Raw genomic sequence first — 22,841 nt, 5'->3', positions numbered from 1 at the left:
TATATATGTGTGTGCGTGTGCGTGTGTGTGTGTTCTTTCCAAAAATTAGCTTGATATTACGTGGAAATCGTTGATTTACACATTTTACCGAGTTTGAAAATAAGCGATGCATATGAGGTAGAGAAAAAAAATTATATATTCAATTATTTATTATCTTAATATTTATTATAAGGTTTCAGATACATCATATCATAACAGACATTCATTCTAATAATAATAATAATAATAATAATAATAATATTAATAATAATAATATAATTATACGTCTTTAAGAAGCGTGTTTCGTCAAATATTCATAAATTTGTCATATTCATATAGATAAAAGCCGAATCTCATAAGATTCTTATTTAATTTCAACAGGCAAATATCAATAGTACGAAATTTTCGTCAAATTTTGAAACGTGAAAAATTTTTCAAATACTTTTTCACAATAATATAATTATCACAAGGCAGGCGCGTATTGGCATTTTAATAAAAATTATCATCGTAATCTACTGGATTAGTGACGGGCCGTGTACAAGTGTTGGCATACAAAATTTGTAGTACAAAATTCCATCTGTTTGGATATTGATTTTCAGTCGGGTTGTTACAGATTCGGGCGTATACAATAGAAAAAGTTGTCTTCCTTTTTTGGTTCCTACATACGTAAGTAATGGTGATATTGTGGTCGAGAGTTTTATCATGAAATTTTTTTAGATATCTATATATTCCTTATTTATAGTTCATAGCTGGCGCATTTTTAGTGTATATTATATAAATCGCTCAATGTCATCCACGCAACTTAATCGGACAAATATTACGCATTACTTTGTTCTTTTCTGGTTTACTTTGCCGTAGTTATTGTGTCTATTGGTAACGTTTAGCATCTTACATAACAATCATTACAATTGCGATCGCGCTTTATTAAACGATGATAATCCAGTAAATACACCAGTTATTAAATACATAATAACGTGACAATAGCTGCATAATGTTATTACATTTTTTCTTTCTTAATGAGTAGCGTCAACGAGCCGTTTTCGATATCGCTGATTAATGAGTGACAGTATAAGAGCAGCAGCAGTATAGCAGCAGTCTATCGCAGGAGCGGAAGAGGCGAGTGTAGCTACATATATAGTTTTTGAATTTTTCTCAGTGTGTACTTGTGTGCGATATCGTGCTTAGGTATACTACATAATAGCGCGACGAATCATCAATAATATTGGACTCTAACGGAGAAGTCCAAAATCATACAAATCCACGTACATATACATAATGTGTATATATAAATATATCCATTCGATATAACAATGTAAAGAAATAAACGTTACATTACACTTAATAAAACACGTATGACATGGGGGCGTGATATGGGGAAAATTTAAAAGTTTACAGTAATCAATAATTAATAATAATATAATAATAATAATAATCGATTTTCGACTCAACCAAGAATAGAATATCGAGCTCGTCGTAACTGATTAGTTTGTCAAGTATATGAACACTCTCGGGATCGCGTGATGGCGCGAGTCATGCAGAGAGAGAGAGAGAGAGAGAGAGAAAGAGCGGCCCTCCTGAAGCGATGAAAGCCGGTACACGTTTCCCCTGCGCTGGTCCTTCCTTTTGATTCTCGTTCGCGTCTGAAGGGGCGCGCGGTCGCGTTTACCAGAAGCCGCCGGCGCTGCGTCCACCAGGTGGGTTGTTCACGCGGATGCAGGACCGCGAGGCTTCCTTCGAGTCCTCTGCAACGATTCAAGCGGAATGTTCAGCATGAGGCGCTTATAAATTAGTAAATAAAGGGGAAAAGAAATAAGAATCGAGCGAATCTCGTACCGCTGATGGAGAAGGTCGAGTCCTGGAGGTTCCTCTGGCCCTCCATCCTGGGCCCCTTGACCGAGGGCGTGGCGACGGCCGAATTGGGCAGAGTAGGCGTGCAGGGGATGGTGTTGGGTCTGGCGGGCTCGTAGTGCGTCCCGTTGGTGTGGCCGTTGTTCTGGCTCACAGCCGCGGCCGCCTCCGCGGCGGCCTTGGCCTTCCTGGCGGCTTCCCGGGCTCGGGCGAACGCGGCGTCCTCCTCGGCGAACTTCCGGGCGTCGGCCTCGGAGCGGGCCACTCCGCGGGGCTGCTTCTCGCGCTCCTCCACGGCCTCGTACACGTAGCCGGGGTACGGGAGGCTCTCCACGAACTTGCCGAAGCCGTGGACGGCCTTGACGTCGCACTCGTCGACGCAGACGCGGCCGCCGACGACGACGTACTCGGGAACGCCGTGGACTTCCATGCCCTGCAAAATTACAATTGAAGCGTTACGCGAATGCAGTTCAACTGTTGCCTTTAACCAACCGCGTTGATTAGCTCTAACGATGGAAAGTAAGCTAAGTGAATTAAACATCGGCATTAGATTTCCCTGTTTCGGCTCTATTAACCGCGGATTCTCCAGCTCACCTCGAAGATATTGAAATCAACCGCCTGGTGGTGGGTCTGCGCGGAGATGGTCCTCTTCCTGCTGGGGTCCCAGACGACGATGTCGGCGTCGGAGCCGACGGCGATGACGCCCTTCTTGGGGTAGAGGTTGAAGATCTTGGCTGCGTTGGTGCTGGTCACGGCGACGAAGCGCGACGGGTCCATGATTCCGGCGTGGACGCCCTTCTCCCAGACGACGGACATGCGGTCCTCGACGCCGTTCACGCCGTTCGGGATCTTCGAGAAGTCGTCCTTGCCGATCGCCTTCTGGTCCGCGTTGAAGGTGCAGTTGTCGCTGCCGGTCACCTGGAGGCCGTCCCTGTTTTCCGCGGCAAACAACATAAGAATATAATATGAAAATCACGATCTTGCGATAACCAGCTACAAAGGCCCATACTGAAACAGAATATGCAGCGAAATCGAGAAAGGCGAGCGAGAAAAGAAGAAAGCTCTCTCTCTCTCTCTCTCTCTCTCTCTCACACACACACACACGCAAAACGTCTTTCTCCTGCGCGGCCAAACACGCGTTTCCACGAGAGCCGCTCATGTACGAGTCGTCGGGACATTTTCTAATTGAGCGCAAAAGGCGCTGCACCTGCTGCAGCGGCTCAGCGCCTGGTTAATGGCGCAAAAACCGCACGAGCCTCGCGCAGCTGCGTGTCTGCGTCTGCTCGCGATAGAGCAAGAGAGACGAGAAGAATCTTCCAAGAGAAGGGGTACGCATCGCTAATCGTGATTGTAATTGCCGCTGATGGGTGACGAGATGTAATCGTCGTTCTTCACGGAAAAAAAACGAAACGAATGCAAAAACCAGCACAGCGCGTCTTCCTCCTGCGAATCGCAATCAATATACTCACTGCGCGAGCTGTTCCACCAGGTAGGCCGGCGTCGTGGGATCGGGCCTCAGAGGCGGACAGGTGACCAGTCTCCTGGCCTTGACCACGTCCCTGCCGTACTGCTCAGCCCCGTCGATTCCGAGGCTGGAGGCGAGCGGCTCGCCGTAGATCGGCGCTCCGTCGGCTCTCTTCGCCGACACGACGTCCGCCACGGATTTGCTCATCACTGCCGTCACGTAGAGCGGGCAGTTCAGCTGTTGCGTCGTTGGACAACAGGCAGATTCATAGACACGTGAGTCGGGCACGGACCGTTATGAGAGACAGGAAGAGAGGACGGCGGCGACGACGACGTGTGCTTGATTGAATTGCTCGATGCGGGTGCAGTGCGAGAAAGCTTTTACAGAATTAATTACACGCTGCGAAGCCCCTTTTTACAAAATCATTCGGTTTCGTAAGCCTGCGCGTGGCGCTCTTCCGAAATTTCGAGGAAACCGTACAAAAATCTTGCGTAAACGCCTCGCCGTGCGCGCGTCGAGCTCCATTCGCAAACAAACGCTGCAGTGTATCTTATCTTCCGCGCGCTATACATTAACTCGCGGCTTTTGAGAAATTCAACGGGAATAGAAAAGTCGAGCCACGCGCTAGTGGGCGTAGAAAGTCGCGCGACCGCGCATAAATTTCTTCCTGCGGCGCGAGAGCATATTATATCGAGTGGCTTAATGAAAAAAACGCCTCTACACTGCGGTTCGTAGTCGCGTCCTCTCTTTTCTCACGCGCGCGTACGAAACAAATGCTATTCTCTTATGGGGTAATTGTATAAAGTTGTGGCGGAGGTGGATAATGCAAGACACTGGAGACGAAGTGTATAGAGAGAGAAGACAACGAAATGGTACAACGGATAAACAGTCTATTTTTTTTTTTTTTTTGCTTTTCTTGACGATAACAGGCACCTGACAAGACATGTAAAGTGTTTATCGAGATCGAGCAAAGTGCGAACAAGATTCACGACCAGCTAAAAACGACATGCTCTGGAATGATCGCTACCAAAAATCTCATCGATATACGCAAGACAACAATATCGCCAATACATACAAAAAGCGACATTCGCTAAGTTCATGCTTATCCTAAAAAGTAAAACTTCACTTCAGGCACAGCGTGAAAAACTTAAAATAAGCATGCGACGTAATCGGCTCTCGAAATTTCTGCCTAGTGAAATTTGTGAGACGCAGGAAAGAGGCAGCGGCAATCGCTCGCTTGCAAGTATTACGAGATAAGATTATCGAACGGACGGTATCACCCAAAAACAATGCCATACGTGGGTTTATCGATGATCGAATACCCGTGTGAAAGCTATACATACAAACGGTTAATCGCGGCTGAGCCAAGTTCTATTTTTACAGAGCGAATAATTTCGAAGTACGCGCACGTTTAAAATAATAGCGATTAGCGATGATTTTCGTAAAATAAGATCACTCGTGTTATATAATTTTCAGTGCGTGACTAATTGGCTTTTCTCCCGCGGCTTAATTAAAATTGACGGTTCCAAGATAGCGCAGTCCTTGTCAAACTATATTCATAGGCCCAATTAAACTATAAAGCTATCCACTCGCGAGTGCAGGGCCTAATCAGCGCGTGAGGTAAACAAAAATTTCAGCCCACAGAAGCCCGCCGCTACACGCGCGTTCTCGTGCAACGTCTTACACAATCATCCTCCTCCGCGCGGAGGAACTCGATTACATTGCCGCAGCGGAATCCCGGCGGACGTTATCAATTACATCCATTATACGCGCCACACAAGCAGTTCGTAGACCTTTCGATTGTACGATTATAGCCCGCCGAAAAGGCCCGAAAGGAATCTAGCGTTCCTCTTGTAAAACGAGCTCGGGCAAACGTCTCAATATGTACTTTTACGCGGCGGGAAAGCGCGGGAATGACGAAAAGTCGCTCCACCTCCGCTGGATGCCGATACACGCCTGGTCTCGAGAAATCTCGAGCGTCTCCATTAATGGCTAAAAGCGAGCCCCGGCCTACAGGCTTCTCTCTATCGCGCGGTGCAACTCGCGAGAGATACGCGTGCAGAGAGTGTGTGCGTGCGTGTGCGTCTGCTGTATACAGTACGCGAGAGACGCGGAAAGTCGCGAGTGTTGTCGCCCGGGGACGATTTTCTCGCGCTTTCTTGCAGCCGCGTCGTTGTACGTTATATCTACTGGTCGCGCGTCTGCTGCTTTTGGCGAGCCGGGAAAAAGTTGCCGGTTTAGCTCTGAGATGGGGTACTTGCATTGCAGATTAGCGTCTCTTTCTTTCCTGCGCTTTTCTTTCGCTGGCGCGCGCCGACGTGATTCGGTTGCCGGATACGTATCTCTCTACTCGCAGCGATAGGAATTTTTCATCAAAAATACAAACCATATCGCGCTCCGCTCTCGACGTGGATCCTGAAAAGAAAGGCATCTGCGCCCAAAGAAAAGTCAACGAATGTTATACTCACGAGTTGAGCTTCTTCATGAGCTCCAGCGGAGTGTCGGGGTCGGGCCTGAGGGGTGGGCTGAGCACGTGTCCGGCGGCATGCCTCCAGCAGCGGTGCTGGTAGTTGCTACCGTCCGCTCCGAGGGCCGCCGCGAGGGTCTCGCCCCAGACGCAGACGCCACGACGACGCGCCTTCTCGACCTCCTCCGCCGCGCTCCGGCTCATCACGTGCACCACGTACAGCGGGCATGCGACCTATTTTTTTTTTCAACGCGAGATGCAGATCATTCGGTTTTCCTTTCTTTTTTGCTTCTTTTGTTTGGTGCGGGTGAGTCTGGCGTTGTTACTCGATGGGCAGGTTAATCAGAATGGGAAAGCTCGGAATCGTCGTTAATACGTGGAACGAGCAGAGTGGACGATCCCACTCGCAATGTTCACCCCGCAGATTGTTGCAGTCTACTCGTTTAATAAACGCACTGATAGAACTTAATCGCGTAAGTGGAACGGCCCAGGAAGGGCTCCATGATGGGTGTCACATTCTCCTTAATTAAACGCCGTTCTCGATTTTTCACGAACATAATACGCCCTCGATCCTCTCCGACCTTCCTAGTGCTCTCCAGTGTTCGCGGTAACTCGAAACGGATTGCTATAATAATACTATAATAGTATAATGTATCTCAAACTGTACAAAACGCGCGAGTACTTTTCTCCAAAAGTCAATATAATAAATCAATCGCTTTCTGCCCATCGCGCAACGCACCAGAGCCAGTTCCCCTCCGCTTCTTCGTCTTCCTTTTCGTTCTCTTTCGTTTCGCTTTACGTACTTCGCTCTCCTCCTCTCACTTTCAATGGCCTGCCGCGGTACACGTATATACCAATATTATATACCACTACTCTTCGGTGCTTATCGTTAACGAGAGCAATTTGGCACACTTTTCTCGCGCGGCGCTTCCTCTTTTTTCGAGCTCTGCTTTTCAGCGAACAGTAGAAGATAAGGCGAGCGCGGTCTTTTCTCTCGCGATTTCACGATCAATTCTAACGCGCATACAAACGTGGATATTTAGAGAAGGAAGTTTACCGAGAGGGAGAGAGAAGTGAAAAAAAACTACGCGGACTCTGAGCCGATAACATTCTTGCGGAGAGATAAGAAGGCGTATAGAGAGCGTGCACGAGCTTAAAGTTTTATGCATCCCGTCGACGGATAAACGTTTGCGGTGTAACCACATGCACCCGCGGAAAAAATCGTTCCGAAGGTAAGTGCACTCGCAGCGGAGTCGTTGACTCTTCTACAGAGTCGTGTTTAGACTACAAGTGCATCATGCTTATAAAGGTACAAAAAATGCAAAAAAGCACGATACTCATGTGTATGCACTGCCAAGTAATATATTGAATGAAATCGAACATATACAGTAAGCGAGACATCGATATAGCGAGAAGAACGAAAATAGACGAGGAAGAGGAAAACGGGGAGTATGGAGTAAACAAGGAAATGTAACAATAATAGTCGAGATGGAACGGCACGGATAGATATGGACGATCCAATCATACAATAAGCAATCGTTAAGAGACAGCAAAGCTACATCCGGCGTGTTCCATCTCGGAAATGCTACTGCTGTGTGTGTATATATATATATAGAGAGAGAGAGCCATGCCATTAGACTCACCTGGTTAGCAATGACGCAAGCCCGGTTGACCGCTTCCGCCTCGACCTCCTCGGGCCGGGACATCTCGTGGCCTTCGGGCCCGGTCACACCTGCCGCCAGCAGCTTCTTCGTGTTCTGCAATCGAACGACACGTTACACATCACTTGTTGGTAAACAAATGTCAATGTTATGGGGAAAAAGCGCGATAACTCGTATCTCTCCGCTCATACGCGGTGTCAGAAGTTTATCGCGGATCTTCCGATCCGTATATGCGTTGATCTAGCGATCAAAAATTCATTTTATCAGCTGCGCGTTGCCGCGCGCACAGCGGAAATTTCTGATCCATTTGACTTTGGCGTGAATATCGATTCAAAGACCGTCCCTCGGCGAACAATTAATCGCTCGTCTGTGGCATTCCGCAACTGCTATAAGCATAACTACGAGCTGACTGACTGAATACGCACCTCGTATATGAGATCGCCGTTTTCGGCGTGAACCATAGCCACGGCGCCGAGGCTCTTGCAGACCTTGAACGCCTCGATGAGCTCCGGATCCCTCAGCATGAAGAGGTCGCGGTACGCCATGAAGAACTTGAAGCTGTTGACGCCGTGCTGCTGGACCAGCGTCGCCATCTCCTCTCGGGTCTGTTGGCGTTGAAAAAGTTTGTCATATACCATTTGCATTTGGGAAATACGCTTTCCAACATAGTTATTAAGACTAATCGCGCTATTGATCCCGGGGCTGTTAACAGCGAAGCCCCTTTCTTATATGCGCCGAATCGATTTTTTAAAAATTTGAAAGCCGACTCGATTGCATTTTTGAGAGTCAAGAGCGGCCTTTCCAAACCGCTGCCTCGCAGAGTCGTCGAAAGCGAGCAAAACTGCACGATCGCCGTGTCGTCGCGAGAGACGAGTCGAGGTCGCATCAGCTCTGGAGCGGCAACTCAACGCGGTTCGCACGGACGGCTCGACTGCACGCGATCGAAAATTAAGGAAGCCAGGAACACATCCGGATTAGCGTTTCAGAAACTCTCTCGCGGCGTTTTCTCCAATTAGGCGCGAGTGCGCTGCTTTTCAGGCTCGCGCTTCCGATTGTTCTCAGCTCAGGGAAATGCGGCTTGTAGTAGACTCGTACTCACCTTGGCAGTCCAGCTGGTGACGCCGACGTGAAGCGCGTAGTCGCAGCAGACCTTCTCATCGGCGATCATCCTGTACCTCTCGTAGGCCTCGAGCAGGCCCTCGTCGGGCTTGGGTATGGCGAAGTCGATGATCATGGTGGTGCCGCCGGCCACCGCGGCCTTGGTGCCCTGGTAGAAGTCGTCGACGCTCGTCGTGCCCTGGAAGAGCTCGAACTCGAAGTGCGTGTGCGGGTCGATGCCGCCGGGCATCACGTACTTGCCGCGCGCGTCTATCGTCCTCGTGCCGCCTGGGATTATCAGGTTGCGTCCGAGCTGCCTGCGAAGCGAACAGAGGATTGTTATACACATTTTTTTGTTTCTTGTTTCTATCTCAGCTGAATCACTCAGCCTATCGGTTCTCTGCGGCGACCTCGAAATTGGCAAAAAGCAAGTCAGAAAGGGTCGATATTGTCTGCTATATCGCAAGGACTCGATAAGCTGCGATATATTCCGGGAGGATGACACGCCGGTTCTTCATCGTGTAATTTTATCGAGCGAAAACTCACTTGATGATGCCGTCCTCGACGTAGACGTCGGCGTCGAAGATGCCGTCCTCGTTGACGACTTTGCCATTCTTAATCAGCAGCCTGTTTTGCGCGCTCTGTAACAGAAGGAGAGGCAATGCCCTCGTTAAAAATGTACACAGCGAGGTGAGCAATTTGCAGCGCGGCGACGCCGTTTGAATTTCAAAAGGCCCGCAAGAAAATGCACGCGTCCTGCCAAGCACCGCATTTTCCACTTAAAAGCCAACCTCTCGTTTTTCGGTAGCGGCGCGTCGCGCTCCAGATACCCTAACGGAACGCATCTTCCTTGAATCCTCATTAGCGCCCGAAAGCCCATCGATCATAACGAACTTTACACAAAACACTCCCTCAGCTCCCCAACTAATAATTGCAAACGAGCGCGTCTCGCTGACCCCCGAAAAAGTATCAATATCTCTCGGCAGTGTACAGCACCCCAGCACAGGCTCGTCGTAAAAATCCTCCCCCGGCCGCAGGCTTCATTTCCATCTCGCTTAATCGCGACCCGCATCCCCGTCATCCCCTGCGCGTATACGTGCTAAAGACGAAGCGCTGCTCCTGCGTGCAGAGACTGGCATGCTCGTGACTTATAGATTTTCCGAGCGGCGCCGCAGCTCCTGATTCGTCATCGCGCCCCCCTCTGATGCTGCTTTACCGCCGACGACGCGCACAAAGACCCGACGACAAACGGACGCCGCACGAGTAAAGTGCGCCGTGTTTGAGAGCTGGCGAAGAGGGTCTGCGTATTTTTATTTACCCCGCTGGCTCGCGCTGGAAACATTGTGCTCTGATAATTTTTGTCGAAAACTCGCGCGACTAAACTACGCAGCGAAATGGATTCGATCAAAGGATTTTGAAGCTTTTGCGCACACTCTGCGCGCCTTTTTATGGCTCGTAAAAACTTCCTTCCTGTCGGTTTGCAGAAAGGAGCCTCTCCTTCTGCAGCATGACGTCATGGGCGCGATCGTGTCTTTGAAAGGAGCTCTCGCGCAGGGAACCACCCTCTAAGTGAAGTATGTCCGATGGGGTTTGCAATGGAGCTCTCGCCTTTGTGTGTGTGTGTATCGTATATAGCGACAAAGTTATTTTCGAATTTAAATTCCAATCAAATGAATTTTGCGCTCGAAACGCGTCACACAAGCCGTCAAACGAGTCGACGTTTATCGACTCGCCCTGCGCGAGCGTGTTACATAAATCTTTAGAATTTCTTCAATGAGGAGGATATGGAAGCCGCAACAATAAATGCAAGGGTGCGTCCAGTAGTTTATTCGCACACTTCCTGCCGACCGATTAATCAGGAAGATTATTATTGATTGATGCTAATTAATTGCTACGATTATAATACGCCGGGCGTACATTCTGCGACGGTTCATCATCGCGCACGCAATTTGCTCGAGGCACGAAAAAATGTCTATTGTATAATTGATCAAAGTTATTTTCGAATCTGCCTTATTTCACGCATAAAATGAAATGATTAATTGTATTTGAAGAAACGATAAATAACAAATGCCTCATTTTATTCAAACATACAAACTGTAAAGAGCTGTATTATATACGAAAAGCATCGCAGCCCGCTAATTATATGCGTGACTCACGCGGAGCAGCCTCGCGTCCGAGTTGATCCCGATCGCCGCGGGAGCGCGTTTAGCCGAAAAAAGAGAGGGAACATATAACCGGCCGCGAAAAAAGCCGTAAGTATAAACGGCACCGACTGCGACTCCCATACAAAAGAGCAGAATCACGGCGTGCCTAGATCGCGAGCTATGGAATATGGAATAGAAGAGAAAGAGAGAGAGAGAGAGAGACGGGAGTAGGAAGAATAACGGAGCGAAATCGCTCGCGGGCACTCACACAAAACGCCGCGCGCTTTTTATATCCTCTCCGCCGCCGACTCGATTTTTCCACGCCGTGCGCGATACTCCCGCCGTTCTTTTGTGCGAGTTTGGCAATTTTTAGATACAACTTCGTGCGCATTGTACTCGGAAAACTTTTATCTTAATTGAGATTTAGAATGATACAGTCGAGAGCATTCAGTCATCGCTGTCTGTAAAATCGACGGCGTTGCGCGATTCAGCTGTATAAAATCTTTGCGCTCGTCGAAGCGTTGAAAACTTTTAGCCGCATTTTAAACGAGTCCTCTTTTTTTTGCGGCAGAATCGATCCCCTTTATGCCTTTACGCCAATGTTTACATCGAATATCTAGACCTACGAATTGAGATCGCCGTGGAGCGGAGCGGAACATCCATAGTCTAATCAGGAATCTGGAGCAAGAGGCATTATCGGTGCACAGCGCACTGTGTTTAAATCTCCGCTGCTGCCGGTCGACTATATAGGTGCGCGCGTACTATTATAGACCGCAGCTCTCTGTATACCCACTACGTTGATGATCGCTTTCAATCGTTTTCATTGATGGTCTGTTATTTTTCCCGCGCGCCGTTGCGACCGCGCGCGGATTTATTATGATTGGGGCGTGTTTGGTTCTGGAAATCGGCGCTACTTAAAAATGAATCACGCTTCGGCTCGTACTCTGTGCTCGAGGAGCTTCCTGTTGCTAAAATAGCATCGGTATATTCAATTTATTCGATGCTAATCAAGGTATACTCTCGTTGTCTGTCGCTAAACGAACGCATTTACGCACGAATGCATAAAAGAGCACACGAAAATTCCTGCAGCGCAAAGGCTGAATTAAGGCTCCCCTCATTCCCGCAATACACGCCAAGGTCCCTGAATTTTCCCACAGCCCACACGCGAGAGCTGACACAGAGCGAACCCAAACAAAATAGCTCTCATCAGTATAGTACAGTCCGCAGATATGCGCCAAGTCGCCTCGCCGTCGTGACGATCCGCACACAGCGCGTGGGCGGAACTGCATATGCGGGTTACGTATGCGCGCTCGTCGTACTATAGAATGCTTACTACTCGGCTCTTATGTATACGAATCGCGATTCGCCTTTTCAACGCGCGCGAAGCTGATGCATACGTGCGCGCACGTGTGTGTACGTGCCGGCGGCACTTATGGGCGCCTGTACGTGTGCGGCGCATCGCTTACGTTCTTATGCGTGCAGCCGGAACTCGGTTTTTAGTCTCCTCTTCAGTATATTTTGTCGTCGGGTGAAAATGTTGAATGAATTTCAGGCGGGTTGATGTGATCGCTGAATGGTGCGGGACGGTCGAGAATAGAAAATCCATTTTTCGCCCGTGAGTCACGGCTCTAGAACACGTGGAAATCATTATTTTCGGCTATTTTTACACCCACCCCAAGCGCGCTCGCGATATATCTGTTTTCAGCGGAATCTATAGTCTGTTATACAAGTATGTTTTATTGAAATTGAAAAATACATCCGCAGGACTTTTCATAGATACTCGCTCTCGCGCAATCTCATCTCTCCCCATAACCAGCTCGTAATATTTCTTTCTCTCAGCAGCTCCTCCGCAGCACTTGAAAACTGGAAATCTGACTCTCTACTCTCCACGCTCCATACGCTGTATATACCTATGGCAATCGTAAACTCGCGCAGCGAGACGGATAACGCTTTCTGCGCCTCCTTCGAATCTATCTACTGCGACGAATATTTTCGGTTTATTTATAGACGCGGAGGAGTATACGCATAGTCGCGGATATAGAGGAGATCGCGGAACGGGAGGAAAAAAATATTTCTCCCCCGAGACGCACTTTAGCGCGTGTAAGAGCTTCGCGTGGGTCTGGAAGACGACGTCGTACACGCCGAGGTTTCGCGAACGTGAAAATTGCGCTAATTCAGCCTCGGTATACGTGCGGCGCTGTCTCGTGTTCTGCATCGGGATTTCTGAACGTTTTTAGAAGCGCGTATTTTTTTAGATCTTTGGTAAAAGGAAAATCTATTTTTAAATTTTAATAGATTCGATATTGTGTTCGAACCGCGTGAATTTCAAGCTCATCTTCAACGCAGACACATACATATCCACGTCTGAGACAGCTGCCGGTCTGTCGCGCTTATGAGGAGCTTCCGTCGCGACGCGACGTGTGTGAAAAAGCTTCGAGACGCGCCGCAGCCGTGATTTTTCGTCGGACTCATTAGTTCGCTTTCTTTGGTGCGGCCCCTTTCGCTTTCTTTCCTTTTTTTACTTTTAGGTTTTACGGCTGCGACGAGTGATTGGATTTTCTGGAGGTTTGAGAGAGAGAGAGAGAGAGAGAGACGTCGAGGATTTGTTCGGATTAATCGAGCGTTGAGATATGTGAGTGGGAATAGTTTTTTCGTGCAGTTAAATTGATGGCTGTCTTGGGTGTAAAGAGTCAAGTTATAAAAACTTGTTTGTAAGACGAATAGAGTAATCACAACTTTCACAATTTAACCACGTGTTTTTGCAAATGTTCATGTACCTGCGCACGTTGTTCAAGCTCAAAAGCAGTAAAACGAACGGTAAAACGTTCATTTTAGCGATGACAAAGGTTACGTCCGTTCGCCAATGCGAGAAAGTCAATTAATTTTCGTATAGCTCGTAATAGCTCTATACATACTCAATAAGCCATGCGGCAATAAAATAACAAACGAACCGTCAGCGTATATTGCCCCATAGGCTCACACAATTGCGCAAAGCACCGCAGACGCAAAATGTTGTTTTGAATTTAAAATATGTACCGTTGTGTACACTCCGTAATGTTCGCGCTCAAGTGTTTGACCTCTCGAGCTCTACACTCCGCATACTAATTTGTTTTGAAATTGCTCAGGAGTATACTGAAAGGGGGCATATACTCGGTTTCGACGACCCCCTATTATTTTAAATAATATACGCCTATGTATTTTGATTCACCGTCACGCAACCGAAAACCATACACGCCCGTGCACTTCCTCGTTGGATAATAAGATGTATGTAAGAATTTAATCCAATTAGTCTGGCATGCGCTGGATTCGCACCTCGGCGAAGTGCGTTACGTAAAAAAAGTGAAATCCATTCAAATTATCCAAGAACTCTATTTTCACTCGTCCAACTTTTACATTTACGCGTACAAGCGAAATCCGATAATGATTCCCCCAAATAACTCACGGTCACTTGATTGCGTCACACAGTGCGCAGTTCCGATCCCCCCGAGCCAAAAAAAAAGAAAACAAAACAAAGAGAATAGCCAACAATTACACACGATACTCCATCGCCCAACGCCCAGCTGTATACAGTATACACCTCGGGCCTTTTAGGAAAGAAAAACACGCACAGCCAAGCAGCAGCAAAGTGTCGGCTCGGGACAGGTGCGAGCGTTTCCGGTGTATAAGCTGCCGGTCATTTGCAAATGTGAATTAGACCGTGGACGATCGGCCTACGTTGTAACCACGCGCGCACCGCGGCGGTCACTGTCTGTACACTTACGCGCAGGAAAAACGGCGCGCAGCGATAAGCCCGTCTCTGAATTTCCACCCACGCGTGCAGCAGTGGGCTCCCCCCTGCGATTCAGCGTATACCGGAGGAGCTGGTATTATGTACAGAGCTGTGTTTACGCATGCGTGGCGCCCTGTGCGTGGATGGACTTTTTCTTGCTGTTTTTTTTTATCTTTAGCTGCTTACCGGTGGACGGTTATGCTTACGGCGTTTATTGTTCTCGAGTGTTGCAGGAAAGAAAATCTGTTCGGAGAAATTTTTTTTACATCGCCTCTACAGAACAATTTTTCCATTCACGTTTCGGCACATCGACCGCCGGCGGCTCGGCACTGCAGCCACACCTACACCTGGAGTTACGCAACCGCGACGTACGCGAGCCTCTTAGCTCACCTCATCTCCATATCTGAGAAACTGCGCCGCTCTGTGTTTACAATGCTCCCACCAGCGTTGTATGAACGGAGAAAGCAGCGGCATCGTACACGATAAGGCGAGCGCGCGCGAATCGATAGTTCGTTGACACTCTCTGTCTGCGCTCTAGCTAGGGGGTGGTTCTCGCGCCGCCGTCGCCGCCGTGCAATATATCGGGGAAAACGTGCGTGTGTCTGCCAGAGCCACTATACTACGCTTTCTTTTGTCTCCCGCTGCCGCTGAATGGAAATTTCAATGAACGACGAGACTCGCGTATACAGGGAAAAGAGAAGAGAGAAGGTACTTGGCCCCGGCGATTGCTGCGCCGAGCTGTAATTGATGCGTAACGAGCCGCAAGGGGGGAGACGCGGCTGAGGAACGAGGAAACTCAACAGTTTGCGTATTCTTTTTGGATTTTCATATCATAATACACGCGGACGAGAAAACTTCAACTGGGTCGAGTCGAGTTATTTTGAATCTAGCTCAGAAACTTTTACTGCACCGTGTGTGTGTGTGTGTGTGTGTGTGTGTGTGTGTGTGTAACCAGAACTGGCCTGCGAGCCGAGAGTAATTTCAGGTGTTATATAGCGCTATTAACTGCAGGGTAAAATCGATGCAGCTACTGCCGGACTATTAGAGCTGGATAAGGAATGAAAAACTAACTTTGTTACATCGGAATTGATCGTCTTTCGCCGTTCGAGCCACGAGCTATCTGTCTCTATTAATATAGACGCTATACTGCGCCGCTGATGTAGTTTCGAGCTCACTTCGCCCCCGAAGTGTTTGATACGGATCTTATTCTATTTTTGACAAGGCTGCACGTTCCTTTCTTGCGCTCGCGGCGATTAAAAGTTTGAATTGTTTCAACGTTCTCCAATTTACGACTGCACCTGACGTACATTTTTAAATCCTCAGCACTAAATTCGCTAGCGAAGCGAAACGCGACACCGCGGGAGTATCATCAGTGCCGACATCGGAATTCCAGAACCCGCGCGATATTAGAGAATCCTCTCGGCGCTAATGAAAAAACTGCCTTTTCTCGACCTACTACTACTCGAAACGCGAGGGAGAATCAAATCGCCCCAGAAAAACATTATCGCCAACTCATCGATTCTCAATCAATAAATCATTCACTTCTTAGTCCGGATCCCTCGCACAAAAAGAAAGCCCCCCAGCGAGTAAGTGAGCGAGAGAGACAGGTTTGGCAGCACACCACGTCTCCTCCGCACTTGCCGGAGGAGCTATTTTTGAAGTTCCGCGCACATCGGAGCAGACTGCCTACTCCGCTCGATTTACCCGATGCGGCCCGGTACGGCAATCAATAAATACGGGAGTCCGCATCAGCTACTCCGGCGGCGCGGCTAAATCAGCGCAGCGAATCTTATCTGGCTGATGCGCGCGCGCGCGACGGCCACGTCGCAGAACTGGATATAGCGGACGGGATTATTGACTCTGAGAGCGCAGCCGATCAGCTGATTTACGATGACGAGCTTGGCGTCTCTCTGCTGCCCCTATTACGAGGCGCGAGATATTCTGGCGCTCTGGGCGTTTCCGGGATTTTTCGGTTCGTTAAGAGGGTTTGTTTTGCCCTTCGTGACTCGAATCTTTGCTGTGCTTTCGAGTGGATTGTCGTGGTGCAGCCTATATGGTGTCGGGAAATGAGTTTCGATTCGAGTCCGCTATATTGAAAACCGTTTTATTGCGGCGAAACAATTATAAGGGACATCGCTCATTTCAAAGTATTGATTTGTTACTCCCGAGCCGACAGTTGCGTGTCAGGCTTTTCTTTTTGACGTAAAATAGAAACCTGAGAGAAGAAAGTAACGCCGTAAATAAGTTATGGCATTGCTGCACGTAAAAAGCGTGAAAACAAACACTGTATACGTGGAAACGTAAAGATTTTCTTCGCGTCTGCAGTAAAAAAATTTAACGACTCGCTGTTAATCATGTTAAGTGATAAAAATTCCTTTATCGCTTATCGAGTCGACTGAAAAGCTTATCGGCCGTTTTATCAACTTTTTTTCCTTAGCGTATATCTAGCATTACGATCTATTACCTGCAACGATCGCGGCAAAAAATTCGACCTAATCATCGCCTCCTACTTTCCATTTGAACAGAAGCGAAAGATTGCGGGTGTTTAATTGATTTTCGCTCGGCCCATTTGCACGTATCAGGCGTTGAATATTCCCAGCGTGACGATATATGCTTAGACGCGAGGGAGAAATGTAGATAGAGTTCGCGCAAGGGTGGTATGACTCACGGCTGAATCAGAGTCTTGAAGAAAAGGCTCTTTACATACCCTCCGGTGCATGTGCCTATATGTATATAGTATACAAGTGTTACCGAACCGATCTAACATTCATTCCGCGAAAATCATCGCAATTGAAAAAATCGCATTATATCGATCTATGAATTTCCAGGCAACAGCCCGCACGAGGTAAAAATAGAGAATAATTCTAATTCACGCGCGGAAGATAATTTTGTGTGCTTTGAGCGGAGCGAGCCGTGTTGACTTTCGATTAGAGGCTAAATATAGGCAATAAAGATTCACAAACTCATTATACGCTATACGCTTCTGTGAATCGCCCGGCACATTCGATTTTTCTCTTCGCACCATTCTCCACGCTACTCTATTTCAGGCGAATAGTTTATCGGAATTCGATGCATTGCCTCCGCACGAATTGTTCATATGGTTTTATTAATAGCCCAGGGTCTCCGGTATCCGCTATCGACCGAGCAAAAATCAATGAACTCGCGAAAACCAATTCGAATCTTTCGCAATCCATGCCGGCCATCTCGAGCGAACTCTCCCAGTAAGCAGCCTCTGGCTCGGCGCTCGCGATCAAAGAAAACGTGCGCCGCCGCCACTCGGGGCACACACATGTTCGGCGAAGCGCCGTCCCGATAAACAAAGAATTGCGTAACGTCGGTAAAACACCGCTCGGTCAGCGAGCCCGCGCGACTAGCGGCGCGCATTTAAAAATAAAACGAGCCATCGCACGTACACCCGATGATTCTTCGCTCTATAGCTATGAGTACAGGTATATCCGTACATACAACCACACGGCGTGCGAGTGTGCATAATATTCCGAAGAGCCGAGCGTCTTGCGGAATCGCCGAGAATCGTGCAAAAAAAGGGGTCTACCAGCGACGGTTAAGTAACCGCCGATGCTCGCGCGGCGTATCGTCATCTTCGATCTTGATGCGTCAGATATATAATACGCGTGTATGATCGACTGCGCTGTCAATTTTCTCGCGTCGGCGAGTTTTTTTCCTCTCTACTTTTTGCGAAGCGCTGCTGGCGCATAATTGAATTGTGCAGTCCGTGCGTGCGCGAGCTGTCTGGCGTTTTAAAAATAACGGTCGTTATTTTTAATAAAGGAGCAAATATTGCACCGTGGAAAAAGATTGGAATCGCTCCTAACTGCAGTCTAGTTTCACGAGCTGCTACGAACTGTCATTGTCGAATCATCCGCTTTAAAGCCTCGTTAGCGGCAACCCACGATTACGCTTGTCAATATTTTTCGCGCGATTATATCCGCGTACAATAAAAGCTCCTAGAAAACTTGTACAGGCTGCAGCGACCGCGGTCAAATCTAACTTTACTGTTATTGCTCGCGCTATATTGAAAAATCTAATTGCGGGTGCAGTTTAGATAAGGTATAAGGTTATACTACTCTCTGCTCCGCGCGGCGCTTATCAGTCCCGCAGCAGTACGCATGTGCGCATGAGCCGAGAGCCCGAAACTCGCGTGTTTCGACCCGTCTGCAGATATTATATATCCCATGTACAAACAGCGATTACCGGTACACACAAACGAAATTCACAATAGAACGCCGTTCGCGAGTCGGCGACATTTGAAAGTAAAAATAAAATCGTCCGCCGGCGCTTCGAGAAAGTCGCGTGTTCGATCGAGCAGAGTCGTGACCCCGATGAAAAATTCAAAAATTACGACTCCCGAACAATGAGCAGTGCGAGCCCGGCGCACACAGAGAGCAGAATTCCAAAACAATCGATCGCGCATAACAGGTGTCCCGCTCCAATAACCCAAATTTTTCAATCAGGATTGTACATTGTTCTCGACTTACGAAAATCGACAAACTCAATCCGGAAATTACAACGCACGCGTCTGTTCTCTCAAATATAATGCGACAGTCCGATATCGGACATTTTGACAGCGCATACATTGCAAGTTATATAGGACGAGGAGAGTGAGAAAGAGAAGAGACATCTCGCGCGGCCGGTGAAAAGGTGCGTTTCCCGGCTTCTATTTGTGTTTCCCGCGAGCAGTTCGCCAACCGTTTATTTTTACCAATATGGAAAATTAAGTGTGTCACTGGCTCTCCTCTAGACGCGCATTATTCGCTTTCCACGTCGTGTTTTTTGGAAATTCATCGGGGTCGAGTGGACATTATTTATGGGCCACTCTGCGTGATAACCTGTAATTATATCGGTAAACACACACGCGGTTCGACGAGCATTTGAATTTTGTCACACGATAATGCGGCTCCGCGCGCGGTAAACTAGATTATTTCATCGAGATAAAGCTCGCTTTCGACCTGCGGAGCTTGGTTTCGAATTAGGTGATTGGCAGCGTTTAACAACAAACCACAACAAAATCGATGAATTATTTATGAGCCTCCCGTACTCTGCAAGGCGATACGCGCTGATTAACGTTAAATATTAACGCATTAGTACTGGAAGCCTTTCATACAGGTTTCAGTCCATTGTGTTTAATTCCTCCCCCCTCCCGGTCGTCCGGAGCCACCCCATAGCACACATCCATCCATCGGGCGAAATTCCGAAACCCGGGCTTTCCTGCACCTACGACAAAATCAATAGCTTTGGAAAACTCCCCTCGGAGGCCTATAGCGCGCGGCACAGGTGCGAGCTTTCCTGTACACGCGCAACCGTTGTAACAGAGGATAATTCGCGAGGGAACGTAATCAGCGGAATACACTTGTCGAGAGATCTATATAAGCGTCCGACTCCGCAGCACACACCTGTACCAGGCTCTCCTCTACACACACCCCCACACACACACACACGGGGCATCTCACTCCTCCTTCCGCCCGACTCTCCGTGGCTATACCTCTTTCTCTCGAGTGTACGAACCTGCAGGTGTATCGGGACCTTCTTCACCGGCGTGCTCATCTCGCAGCCTCTCTCTGGTCAGTTCGGGGCAGCAAAAAGGCGGCGATGCTATTCGCTCTCTTTCTCTCTCGCTCTCTCAGCGCGGCTGCACACAGGACTCGCCGGAGTCGTGTCTTCTCGCACCAGAAACTATCCTGTGTTCAGAAGCCGCCCTGATTTACGACCAGAGGAACAACTAATGCACGCGCGCGATCGAGCGGAGCTATTCCCCTTTTGCCTACTATTGCGCGCGCGCACCGCGTAAACACACTTCTCTCCGGTGTGTATGGCCCTCTCTCGCTCTGCAGTGCGTCTCTGTGTGTGTGTGTGTGTGTGTGTGTGTGAGAGAGAGAGAGAGCGCGCGCCACACCACACTCTGTATGTATATTGCACGGGAGAATATTATTCAACGACGACGAGGTGTAGTATACGAGTATAGCAGAGCGTTTGTATGTGCGGAGCGTCTGCTTCGGGCACTGGCGATCGACTGACGCGCCGTGCTGCGCGCGCTATTTTTCAGCGGCGGGAGCTACTGCTGCGCGAAGAGAGACGGAGACGGAGAGGAGTAGGGGATCGACGCCGGTGCGCGAGTTCTGTAAGGGGCGATGCTACTGATGACTATGTTGCCGACTTGCTGCGTGTGCTATATATATATATATATATATACGTTATACGCTCTGCGGCGAAGGAGTTTTGGAGAAGCTTTCCTTCTGCTTTTCCGAGCGAGCGGGGCTGCGAGCCTGGCCTTTTCTACTGCGGATCGAGAGCGAGGGCTGCGATTGCTTCCCGCATAAACTTTGTGGGGCATCTCGTTACTGTAACTGTGCGAATGTGGCGCGCAATCAAACGCGAGAGCGTATAGTGCAGGCTATATTCAAGCTGCGGATAAAATCGCGCTATTAATTGAAACCGCCTCTATTGTTCGTGAATATAACGATATCTACTAGCGCTCTAACATTATCTACTCCTCACGTGCCGGGCTCTAATTGTAATATTTCCCGTAATAGGGCACGAAAAGTACGGTACATTTCAGGAGTTTTCTCGGAAGCAGAATGCCCTGCTCTAATCCGATATAGAGGAAGCTCCTTGGCTCTCAACGGTATACTTCGTTTCTGTTTGTTTTTCCGCCGGAGAGGAGACTCGCCGACATTTTTCCGACTGGCTACTTGAGTTTCACTCGCCGTTTATCTTCTCATATATAGAGAGTATGGCTTTAGTTGGGCATTTTGTGAAATATTGCCCGCCGCCGATGTTCTCGCGTAACGTGAAAATGAGCTGTGAGTTTATTTTTAACAAATAAAAAATCCGCTGCAATATAAATCGTCTACTTAATAATTCTCAGCCCGGGCAGTACAGCAAAGCAAAAAATAAGTAAAAATAAGCACTGGTACGCTAAGCAAAACTTCCGCCTACAACACAGCGCGAGATCGAATCTCCCCTCTTCCTCGGCCATAAACTCCGAACCTGCATCAGCGCAGCCGCGCAGCCGCGCAGACACACGCTGTATGCGCAAAAATCGCAAACACTTGGATTTCCATTACGGCCTAATACGCAATTAACGAGGACTGCAATTATATTCCTCCTCCTCCAGCAGCGGGATACCGAGTTAAGACATTAAACGGCGCGTGCACACGTTAAAAGTATAATCGGCCCGACGCAGAGAGAGAGAGAGAGAGAGAGAGAGAGAGAGAGGGAAAAACGCCGATGAAATTAATTCAATCTGCACTAGGTATATAGCTTACGCGCTCCTCCGACTGACTCAACGATTCTGTGTGCACAATATCGAAACGCGCATTTCATTAGTTATGCCGCGTTTCAGAGCTATATTCCCATCGCCAGCGTACGAATAATGCTCTCGGCGCACGTGAAGCCGCGTTTGTGCGCATTATTGTTATGTGAATAATAAGGCAAAAAAGGACGCGAGAGCTGCTGCTCTGCTTTTCCGAGCGAGCGATGGGAGCATCCGACGTTGAGAGTGTTTATGCGCTGCGCTTATACTCCGCGGAAAAACAATTTCTTTCATATGCTTTCAGGTTGGGTTTCTATTCGTCCGAATTTGAAAAATTTGGAAATGGCTGTCATTTCTGTCGATTCGCTTTAACCTTGTTTTTTATTGTGTTCATCTCATATACGCCAACTTTTATTTATTTATTTTTTTTTTCAAATATTTAATAATTATAGAATTTGATTCATCGCTTATTTGCTATTCCAATTCACAAAAAGACAGAGCAGAATTTTTATAGTATTTTAGAAAATTATATTTTGTAAATCTAATCAAACCTTATACAAGGTCAACGATTTTCAGAACATAATGTTGCAAAAAACGACAAAACTGTACAACTTTAAGAAATGATGAATCGCAAAGAACAGCAATTCAATAATATGATTATATAAATAAATTGATAAATACCAATTTTATCAAATACTAAATATTCTATTAATACTAAAACTCATCATTGCATGATACCTATAGGTATTTTGGTAAACCGCGTAAAAACTACGGGTATAGATATAGAAATGTTTCATATCCTATGTGTTTCAAATCTCGGTAGATTATATGGTCAAGAAATAATAAGTTAGTGTGTGATACTTTTACAACAACAATAATATATAGGGTCTGGTTAAAGTGCTCTTTACACTTCGGCCGATGAGACTTGGTCCAGGAATGTGCTCTCCGTAACAGATATATTGATCAACATCGGTCATGGGTGAAGGTGTCTAGGTGTTTAGAGTAGCCGATGATAGGGTTCAGGTCGTGCACACGGAGATATCAATCTCTCTCGTGGGTTTATAGAAGGTCGTGGATCATTGTAGATTGCATATGGTGATAAGCTATGTGGCATATTAAATGACGTACAGGGATTTTCAT

The 22,841-nt window shown here is 47.8% G+C and overlaps 1 protein-coding gene across 2 annotated transcripts; it reads right to left on the bottom strand.

Annotated features, from left to right (window-relative positions):
• Positions 1–143: 143 nt before the first annotated feature.
• LOC100119994 (dihydropyrimidinase) lies at positions 144–20,481 on the bottom strand. 2 transcript variants are annotated; one of them, XM_001603632.6, is made up of 9 exons: positions 19,955–20,481; positions 9,065–9,159; positions 8,520–8,835; positions 7,846–8,025; positions 7,403–7,516; positions 5,761–5,993; positions 2,422–2,758; positions 1,813–2,260; positions 144–1,721 (listed from the first exon to the last, which is right to left on the bottom strand). In XM_001603632.6, the coding sequence occupies exons 1-9, from the start codon at positions 19,991–19,993 to the stop codon at positions 1,642–1,644; spliced, it is 1,842 nt and encodes a 613-aa protein (XP_001603682.2). In that variant the 5' UTR covers positions 19,994–20,481; the 3' UTR covers positions 144–1,641. The 2 variants fall into 2 exon arrangements, with proteins under 2 accessions (XP_001603682.2, XP_008210684.1); XM_008212462.4 differs by lacking the exon at positions 5,761–5,993 and adding an exon at positions 3,297–3,529.
• Positions 20,482–22,841: the final 2,360 nt, after the last annotated feature.

Source organism: Nasonia vitripennis, chromosome 3, assembly GCF_009193385.2.
Source record: "Nasonia vitripennis strain AsymCx chromosome 3, Nvit_psr_1.1, whole genome shotgun sequence".
NCBI classification, from domain to species: domain Eukaryota; kingdom Metazoa; phylum Arthropoda; class Insecta; order Hymenoptera; family Pteromalidae; genus Nasonia; species Nasonia vitripennis.
Note: the sequence above shows the minus strand (reverse complement) of the source record. Positions and strands in the feature narration are given on the sequence as shown.

Excerpts from the sequence above, each read along its gene's own strand:
- LOC100119994 (XM_001603632.6), bottom strand. The coding sequence starts at position 19,993 with ATGAGCACGCCGGTGAAGAAGGTCCCGATACACCTGCAG. Across the intron at positions 9,160-19,954 it reads AGGTCCCGATACACCTGCAG|AGCGCGCAAAACAGGCTGCT; the intron begins GTTCGTACACTC and ends CTTCTGTTACAG. Across the intron at positions 2,261-2,421 it reads TTGATTTCAATATCTTCGAG|GGCATGGAAGTCCACGGCGT; the intron begins GTGAGCTGGAGA and ends GTAATTTTGCAG.